The sequence below is a fragment of the Triticum aestivum genome, chromosome 7A, assembly GCF_018294505.1.
Source record: "Triticum aestivum cultivar Chinese Spring chromosome 7A, IWGSC CS RefSeq v2.1, whole genome shotgun sequence".
NCBI lineage: Eukaryota > Viridiplantae > Streptophyta > Magnoliopsida > Poales > Poaceae > Triticum > Triticum aestivum.
The window spans coordinates 225,925,818-225,935,807 of record NC_057812.1 but is presented as its reverse complement, the minus strand read 5'-3'; the positions used below and the strand labels follow the sequence as shown (position 1 = coordinate 225,935,807).

Sequence of the window (9,990 nt, the reverse complement as noted above, 5' to 3'; positions counted from 1 at the left end):
CTCCCATCTGTGAGCAATCTTTCGAAACACCCAAAGTCTAGGAAATGATGTTGTGCCTTTTGTGCTAGCCGGGAAGATACCAACCACATTCTTTTTCAATGCGCTCCTGCAAAATTCCTTTGGAGTTGCGTCAGGGATAGTTTTGGAGCGTCTTGGGTGCCGAATTCCATGTCCGAGCAATTAGTCTTGCTGGTCTCCACAAGAGACCAGCAATGTAGGTTGGTTGTGCCCTCTTTTGTGGCTATAGCTTGGGCGCTTTTGACAACTAAATACAAAATACCTATTGAAGGAAAGCTAGTTGCTCACCCAGCTAACTATATTTTTAAATGGCCTCTTTTTTTCCATTTGTGCGCCTCTAGAAAGAGGAAGGACGATAAAGCGACATGCGGAGTTCTGCTCGAGATCAAACGCCTACACACTCTACATAGAAGTGACTCCTCTTGAAGCCTGGTTGTTATTCCTGACGTCTTTTCTTTGGGTTTGGTTTTTTTTGGTAGTCTTTGTTCCATTTCAGCCTTATTGGTAGCTTCAGTTCTTCGGTCAGCTTGGTAAGCTACCTACAAAAATTTGTAAACCTTATAGCATAAGATTTATTTATCATTGGCCTTTGTTGGCTCATTAATTTAAAGCCGGGCGTTTTTTAAGCTTTCTTAAAAAGAATTTATGACGAAAGGAAGCAGTGTCCTGGCCTGGACAAATACTACTGTACGCCTATCATTACATGCATGATGCACCGTCATGATATCCAAGTTCTCAACTGGGTAAGCTTAGGATTCCCCCTAGCAGAATACAACCGTCGGAAGAACAATACCGCTTCACATAATTTTATCCCCATATATACATGCCAGCCTTCTCTCTCCTGCTTACCCTTCCACTTCTCCCTATAACTACCCCTTGCCAACCACGGCACCTCACCTCACCTCACTCCCAGGCAAGTAGCCAAGAAGAGAAGCAAACTAGAAAGAGTGCGCCGGAGCAAGAAACCACGCCATCCATGGAAGACCCCTACACGAGCTTCCTCAAGAACCCCTACTACTACTACTGCACTTCCTCCTTCCCTACCGCTCCCCCCACCCCTCACCTCCCTCCCCCCTTCCCACCTTACGCCGCCCGGTACCCAGCCCTGGCCGCGGCCGCAGCTCCTCACCACCAGTACCCCTCGTTCTTCCAGCATCAGCCGGCGCAGCCCACTCATCACTACAGCACGGCGCCTCCCTCCCCTCCGCTCCGGGAGGCGCTTCCCCTCCTCTCCCTCTCGCCCACGCCCACCGCCCGCCCTCGTGCCGTCCAGCAGCACGACGCCGCCGACTCCGACTCCGACGACGATGACAACGACTGCTGCTACCACCTGCAGCAGGAGGTGGCGGCGGGCTCGAGGACGACCTCTGCGCGCACACCGCTCTTCGCCGACCTCAACTGCGTGCCGTCCTGCTGCGACGACGGCGACGGCGACCCGATGGACGTCGAGGCCTCCTGGTCCACGTCCACGGACGACGCCGCCGTTGCTCTGCGCATCGGCCTGCCGGCCGCGGAAGCTGACCTTCTGTCCGGTCTTTCGGGCAGGGCCGCGGAAGAGGACGAGGAGGAGGAAGATGATTGCAAGCCGGGAGGCGGGCACGAGGAGGTGCCGCTAGGGTTCTCTTCGACGGCGCCGGTCGGGAGGCTGAACAAGGGGCAATACTGGATCCCGACGCCGTCGCAGATCCTCATCGGTCCCACCCAGTTCTCCTGCCCCGTCTGCTTCAAGACATTCAACCGATACAACAACATGCAGGTCAGAATCATTCGCAGCTTCTCTTCTTGAACATCTTGGGCATGTACTAGTAATTTAGTTCATCTAATATACTTGTAACTTGTTGCATTAATCATTGCTCATGATGTGTTGATTGCAAGATGCATGCCATGAATGACTCCATGAAATTGACTTGAGCTGCTGAGAAGAGCATGCATGCACAGTGGCTGACTTTTTGTTTGATTGAACTAGACTGGCATGCCAGAAGCTGCAGCAACTAGCTAGCCATGCATGCATCTTTACGCTTTTCTCTCTTGGGTGTTTGGCTTTTGAGGATGCATTCGAGTGGTGTGTAGTGGAGATCCCAGGGAAGATTTTCTCTTTGTTTAGTTGCCTCCGTGTCTTAGTACAGCCGATCAGTCAATCAGATTACTTTCTACCACTCTCAGTAGGGTAGTACTGAGTACTCCACTGGCTATCCCTGAGTTCCTGACCACTACTCATGATTCATGGCTGATGAGATTTGGCTAGCTGCTGCATGCATGCGTAGGTTGTTTCAGGACAGGCTTTCTCATGTTTCGGAAGCATAAGATTGTGATATTATGGGCTCGATCTGCTGCAAAAATGACAGTCCTGAATGATTCATGCACACTCCTCCCAAGAGCATCAAAGAGACCTGCAGTGTTCTTCCTGTAGTCTACCACAGTGCCACTACCCTGCGGCTCTGCTCTCTTTAAAGAAACAGCACCAACGTACACTCACACACAAGCGAACGAGCTAGCTAGCTGCTCAGATTGCTAGATCACTAGAGCCCTCATTTCCAAAATACATATGCAGCTTTCTCTGCTTGCAAACTGATTGCTACTGCTGCTGTGTGCTGCTGCTGCATGAAGAAAGTCCGGGTTCAGTTTAGTCACAACTCACACACACTTGTATACTCTAAAAAGTCCTCATCAGTCATCACACCAGAAGCATCAGTGCATTCAAGCACGACTAGGGCTTTGCATCTTACTACAACTCCATTGATTATGGCACCACGCCACCCCCAAACACTGCATTAATGTGAAGTACGAAAAAACTACAAGCATATGATATGATCTGAACTTGGTTTTTCTTTGCTCTACTTTAAAGTACTAGTAGTAGATACGCGTCCAAACTCCAAACTAAAATTTAACAGACGACCGGCGTGACTAACTGATTGTTGTGCTTGTGCATTTGCAGATGCACATGTGGGGTCACGGTTCGCAGTACCGGAAGGGCCCCGAGTCGCTGCGCGGGGTGCAGCCGACGGCGATGCTGCGGCTGCCGTGCTACTGCTGCGCGGCCGGGTGCCGGAACAACATCGACCACCCGCGGGCCAAGCCGCTCAAGGACTTCCGCACCCTGCAGACGCACTACAAGCGCAAGCACGGCCTCAAGCCCTTCCTCTGCCGCCGGTGCGGCAAGGCCTTCGCCGTCAAGGGCGACTGGCGCACCCACGAGAAGAACTGTGGCAAGCTCTGGTACTGCCTCTGCGGCTCCGAGTTCAAGCACAAGCGCTCGCTCAAGGACCACGCCCGCGCCTTCGGTCACGGGCACGGCGCCTTCGGGTGCAACGGCGCCGCCGGAGGCGATGGTGGCTTCGACGACGACGACGAGGGCGCCGTCTCCGAGATCGAGCATGACGTCGTCTGCGGCGCCGCCGCGCGGTGACGGGGCTGTCGATCATTCCATCGGTTACTCTTGCCGCCGGCTGGCTCTAGTCAAGCCATGCCACACGCACGAGCAAACACTACACATATACTACTACTACCGCTGCTAGTACTACAGCTAGATAGCTCGTGAGCTTTACCTCTGTGGCTCTTGTTGTCGCCGTTTGTTGTCGTTTTTGCTTTAGTGTTAGGGTTTGTGGAAGTTTTCTTTAGTGTTAGAGTAGTGGTTAGCAGTACTTTCGATCCATCGCTCTGTAAGGTGCTGGGTGATCTCAATCGATCACACCACTAACTGATGGAGCAATAGGTGTGTGTTGTGTCTTGTGTGTCCATGAATTTGGGGTTCATTAAGCATATCTTTAGCATGTTCTGAGCAGTTTTTATTGTAAATATTGGCTATGCATGAACTCGTAAATTAATGTAACGCTGTTATATATGCAGACATCAGCTTTTTTATCTCAAATATATATATCTTGTAAAGAGTAAAGGGGTGTTTGTTTTCAGGGACTTTTTTGTGTAGGGACTAGAAAAAGTCCCTCTTAAAGACTTTTTTACCAAACGGAAGGGACTTTTTAGGGACTAACCTAGGCATTTGGGACTAAATGAAGAAAACTCTCAAGGAGAGTCTTTTTTGGGACTTTTTGGGACTTTTCCAACAATGTCCCTCCATGCATTCAATGGCCCGCTACACCATGGTGTTGTTTGATTGTTATTTTTCTATATACTAGAGGCAACATGGTCATTTAATAACCTCTAGAAAGGGAGTAGGGACTTTTTAGTCCGTGAAAACAAACAGGAAGGAACTTTTTAGGGACTAAAAACTTTTTAGTTGGGACTAGAAAAAATCCTAGGACTTATGAACCAAACATGCCTAAAAAACAATGGCAGGGTAGCAAGGGAGGATGACGACTGGATGTTCTTCCGATGTCATGCATTAATGTCATTTCTGCATGTGGATAATTCCAACCTATCTTTCCTTCTCGAGTCAAGTTTCTACTATATCAACGTACGTACCCTTTTCTGCGCAGGCGTACTGCATGCAACCCAACCTAAACATTTCACAATTTCTATCTAGACACATATTCCAAGAAAGTCTGTGTGTGCCCTAGAAAGAGAAAACATAGAGAGGACACTACTGGGTCTTGGGTTGTTCTATTTCCTTTGAGACAACATTTACAAACGTAAGCTTACCTAATTAACCTAGCTAGGAATACATAAAAGCCCTGGTCGGATTGACTTCCATGCAAAAACAAACGAGTCACAACAAAAATGCTTGCTTTCCCCTAGCTATATGACTTGTTTACGCGAGATCAACTTTTTGGGCGCACTTGAGATTGAGCCGGGAAGATGGCCGACCAAAGTATGCATGCATGTACAGCCAAAGTCTGAGGGATGGAACATCATGCAAGTACATACCATGAGATGTTCGTGTCAAATGATGTGCTTTTGTCACGTTTGGATAGAAAGAAGGATAGGGATGGGCAATTGGGCAGTGAGCTACCTGATGAGCTTTTTTCCCCTTCTCTTTTTGAATATTTATCCTTAAAAATATCTTCTGAAATGATTGAAAGCTTCTACAATTACATCTGCAAGCTTGTAAAGAATGTATTTCCTCTATCAGGCATACGGATACTGGACATTAGTAATTGGTAGGCAAAGAGACACGTAGGAAGGATTACTTATAAAATAAACGGCACGATGCTGTTGAGTTATCCACCGGAAGCTATATATGCAACATAACATAAATGCATTACATTTCAATAAAAAAAATGTACCATACAATAGAACACCGTACCATACCCATGGGAACTGTAGCAGCAGCCATTGGTGAGGTGGAGGAGAGGGACGGTGGATGAAGGGGTGAGGCAGTGCATCGGTGGCCGCCGGATAGTTGCCGTTTTACTTATTGTAGTGAAATATGTGTACAGTCAGATATACGGAAGTAGCTAGAAGGTACACCAACGTATATTTAACTTAAGTAGAGAATCAGGGACAATTTCAAGCAACCGAGCATTTAGCCACAAAATGTCTAAACCTTTTCAATGAATTGGAGATTTGATAATACTTTTACTTAAAGTTTTAAGTCTTCTCAACTGAAAAATATTACATGACCAAAAATAATAATCTGTTACCCCCGCTTGAAGCTCCTTTTGCCCAAAAATGGTATAACATTTTCACCACCCGCTTGAAGCTCCTTTTGCCCAAAAATGGTATAACATTTTGGAGTTCTCACAAGTTTTTACTTCACATTTATTAAAGAACGTGAAGGAAAACAAGAAATATGATGATAAATTGTATAAAATATTTTATGTATGCTAGTTTTTCCCTTCAAATGAGCACATGTATGCTTGTATACGCTACATGTTTCTGTGTACATAAAATAGTATAACTTCGGACAGATTTAGGAAAACTGAATTATGTCAGATATATACCATGGTTTTATATACTTTAGAGAGAAGTGTTATTTTTTCAAGAATCTAGTATTTTGAGAGCATATATTGCTACAGGCCTTGCGGGATATCTAGAAGAAAGAGGAATTGTCGCATCTCTGACCATTAAACACAAAGCTACGGTTGGGTCAAATTTGGGCTTCAGACCTTTTTTGATTATTTGTTAGTTTTCACTTTGCTCGTCACTATCAAGCTCTAGATTTCCTTTTTTGGAAAAGTAGAATGACCCCCTGCCTCTGTATCTGGAAGAGGCATGCGGCCACTTTATTAATTATTCTCGAGGACCTTACAAAATAGAACAACAATATGCCTGAATGCGCCATCTTGGCAACATCTGCCGCTACTCCTATTCAAATGATGAAGGGGTACAAACTGGGCCACATACCCAGACCTCTCACCTAAGCCTAACATCTAAAACCGGAGGCCCCGACCGAGCCATCTACCGGGTTCGGGGCTCAAACAGGTCTGACGCACTCACATGTGTCATCGCCGTCATCTTTCACTGGTCCATCTTCAGAGCTGATTAAGGTGACAACCTTGGCAGGTCCTCCGCCGTCGACGCCACCACGACGCCAAACAACGACCTCCACCTACGCGAGCTTGGCAGGTCCTCTGCCATTGACGCCACCACGACGTCAGCCGACGACCTCCACCTATGCGAGTCCATCTCCAAGCAACCGACGTAAATCCATGCTATGATAGGACCGCACCACCGCCGTCGCCCACCACCCACAAGCGTCACCCAACCCCAAGGTTCCCAAAGCGGTGCCTTCAAGAAGGGAACGGCGCCGTGAGCGCCGCCGCCGCCTAGGGGAAGGTGAAGTGAGGAGATCAATCCACACCGACGCCTCCAAGGAGGGGAACGACGCCATCAGGCGTCGCCGTCGGCATGGCCGGTCATGGCCGGCCATGGATTTCGCCCGAATTAGATCCCCACCACTAGCAGCGCCTTCTGTACAGAACCGGCGACCAAGAGGAAGCGCGGTCCGACCAGGCTGGCCCGCACGCCAAACAGGGAAGGAGGGGAGGCGCCAGACCGCACGCACCGTCCGCCACAGAAGTCGCCACCGGCTGCCAACGACCATCGGATCCCGCCGCCCGCGCGGCCGGGACACCAGATCCACCGCCCGCACGGCTCCTAGCCGGCCGTGCCTTGCCAATGAAGCCGCTGCTCCAGATCCGGAGTTCCCCACGCAAAAGCAGGGCAACCGAGGACCCGCCGCCACCATCCTTGGCGCCCCGAGATTGCCCGGTGGCTGCCTCAAGCGGCGGCAAGGAAGGAAAGAGGGGGGGGGGGGTTGAGGAGAAGGGGCGGCTAGGGTTGGATGGAGGGGCAGCTAGGGGTGAGGACGAGTGCACGCATGTGGCTCTAGATTTCCTTTGGTTGATATCATTTCGCGTTTCAATGTGCTTTCCAGGTTGTGTAGTTTTTGAGAACCAACATGTGACTAGATGATTGGGAGGATGGTTGTACTCTGAGCCCACCAGGATAATGCTAAGACACTTGTGTGACGACTTTGTTAATCTTGAAGCTTAGCATAAGTTGCTTGATTGGTGTTTCTTAAAAAAATATGTATCTAGAAAAACTGACATGTGATTTTTTTTCCTGAGTACGCAAAAGATTTGCATGTCATTGCATTATGATTGGAAAAGAGTATTTACAGGATGGTGTTGCAGCGAAAAACTAAGAGTCCGTCATAACCGGATGCCTCACTCTACCGAAGCCTGACACTAAGCAACCACTCATCGTAACCTACCCCTGCGAGCCACCATCGTCATTGCAAAATTCTCCCTGATCTACTTCATCACTAAGAGCTCCTTGATTCAAAGGATTTGCATAGAAATTTTAGAGGATTAAAATCTTTAGGAATTTTTCCTATGTTGGTTGTTTGATTCATAGGTTTGAATCCTATAAAAAGCTTTTCTAAGGAATTTTTTGTACTACTTTTTATAGGATTTCTAGCATCCATTCAAACCTCTTTGAATGAATCCTTTGTTTTTCCTATGATGCAATCAAACAACCAAAAATCCTATAGGATTGAGATGAGCATGACATTCCAATCCTATATTTTTCCTATTCTCATGTTTTTACAATCCCGCGAATCAAAGAGACCCTAACATGTGATCTTGTAACGCCCCAGCCAAAGCTTCGGGTTCCTGGCCATTATGTCTGACGGGACCTAGGTTGGCTCCACATATCAACACTAGTATTTTCTGTGTATTTTGCCATCACTCATGTGCATTTAGAAAGAACTTTTCAGTTGGCCACTCATCCTCAAATTACCCAAGGTTAAGCATGCTAAAACTAAAGATTCTTTGGAGATTTTTTTTTTCAAAAAGGGGATTACCATGACCTCTGCATCACAAGATGCACACAGTCATATAATTAGAACATGAAACAAGTTACGGTCACCGAGTTCCAGACAATAAACAAATATAAAAAATATGACCACAGCCGGTCAATCTAGATTACATAGCTCATTCCACATAATCTATGAGTGGCTCGCCAAACAAACTGGTTGAACAAACCCTACGCAACCGATTCCAGCTGGCTGCACCCAGAGGCCATAAGCGCCCGTGTGTGCACATGATGCAGCGATGACCACATACATATCGAAGTCGTAGCCCTGTAGGTAGCATGTAAAAAAATTAGGAATAGTCGATCTATTAAAAGCATGATCATTCCAGCAATTGCACATTTCACATAGAATGGACCAAACTCCCACATGGATTTGACCCTTCAGTTTATAATAAATATCATGTGACCATTTTCCAAACAAATTTGGAATACTTGTTGGAGGTGCTAAAATTTATATAATATGAATCAAACGCTAGATCAATGTAGTAGATGGACATGGCATGAATAAATGATATATTATCTCCTCCTGATCACAAAAAAAACATTTTTTGCTGCCGTGCCAGAACGCTTATCAAGGTTATCTTTGGTAAGGACTACCTCCCCGTGTAAACACCACATGAAAACTTTGATCTTGAAAGGAATCTTAGTTTTTCAAATATGTTTTCTGCGGACAATGAATCTATGAAATCCGCATATATAGACTTCACAGTGAAGATACCATTAGTGGTTAATCTCCATTGGAACGAATATGACATCTGAGTTAGGTTAATCAACATCAACATGGAAACCAAATGGATCTAGTTAGTCCATTTATCACCCAGTAAAGCCCTACATAATTGGATCTTCAAAGGGCTAGCCCCAAGGATAGAGGCCACCAAAAATACTATACAAGGTCGAGTATTGTAGAGCTAGTGAAGTGTCACCTAACCATGTAGCTTTCCAAAAATCGTCGATTGACCATCAGCAACCTTAAAGGTACATCTCTTAAAAAAGGGTGACTTGACCATCATCAAGCCCCTCCAAAACGGCGAATCGGTAGGCTTAATATCTACTTGAGATAATGTCTTGGAGTTCAGGTATTTTTTATGTATAGTAACTCTTTCCAAACACTTTCCTCGTTAAGTAGCTTATACATTCATTTGCAGAGTAAGCACTTGTTTTTTATTTCGAGGTTTTCAATGCCCAACCCGCCTTGATCCTTAGGCTAAACAAAATATCCCATTTAGCAAGTCTGAACTTGCGCCTCTGCTCCTCACATTGCCAAGAGAACCTCAATCTGTAAAATTCTAACCTTTTCAACACCCCTTTAGGTATCTCGAAATTAAAAGGATAGCATGAACATCAGCAAACTAGTAAGGACAACATTGATGATGGTAAAGTCGTACTCCATATGGCAACAAGTTAGCCTTCCAACAGCCGAGCTTCTTTTCAAAATTGTCTTCAATAATTTTACATTCCTTGTTAGTGAGCTTACGGTGCTGAATAGGAATCCCCAGATATGTAAATGGAAGGGATCCCACCTCACAGCCAAACAGTTGCCTCTTCTGACTCTCCTCTTCTTTGGCCTTGCCAGAACAGAAGAGCAAATTTTTGTGAAAATTAATTTTGAGACCCGAAGGTTGTTTGAAAAGACACGAGATCAACTTCATATAAATTGCTTTTTGAAGAGCATATTCCATAAAAATGATAGTGTCATCTGCGTACTGGATAGCACCACTTTACTTTGTTCTAGCCCTTTTCAAAGTTTACCTAAAGATA

General features: G+C 46.2%; 1 protein-coding gene across 1 annotated transcript; it reads left to right on the top strand.

The window, feature by feature from the left end:
• Positions 1 to 896: 896 nt before the first annotated feature.
• LOC123154221 (zinc finger protein WIP2) lies at positions 897 to 3,793 on the top strand. Its single transcript, XM_044572997.1, has 2 exons — positions 897 to 1,774; positions 2,954 to 3,793. The coding sequence occupies exons 1-2, from the start codon at positions 995 to 997 to the stop codon at positions 3,422 to 3,424; spliced, it is 1,251 nt and encodes a 416-aa protein (XP_044428932.1). The 5' UTR covers positions 897 to 994; the 3' UTR covers positions 3,425 to 3,793.
• Positions 3,794 to 9,990: the final 6,197 nt, after the last annotated feature.

Excerpts from the sequence above, each read along its gene's own strand:
- LOC123154221 (XM_044572997.1), top strand. The coding sequence starts at position 995 with ATGGAAGACCCCTACACGAGCTTCCTCAAGAACCCCTACTACTACTAC. Across the intron at positions 1,775-2,953 it reads ACCGATACAACAACATGCAG|ATGCACATGTGGGGTCACGG; the intron begins GTCAGAATCATT and ends GTGCATTTGCAG.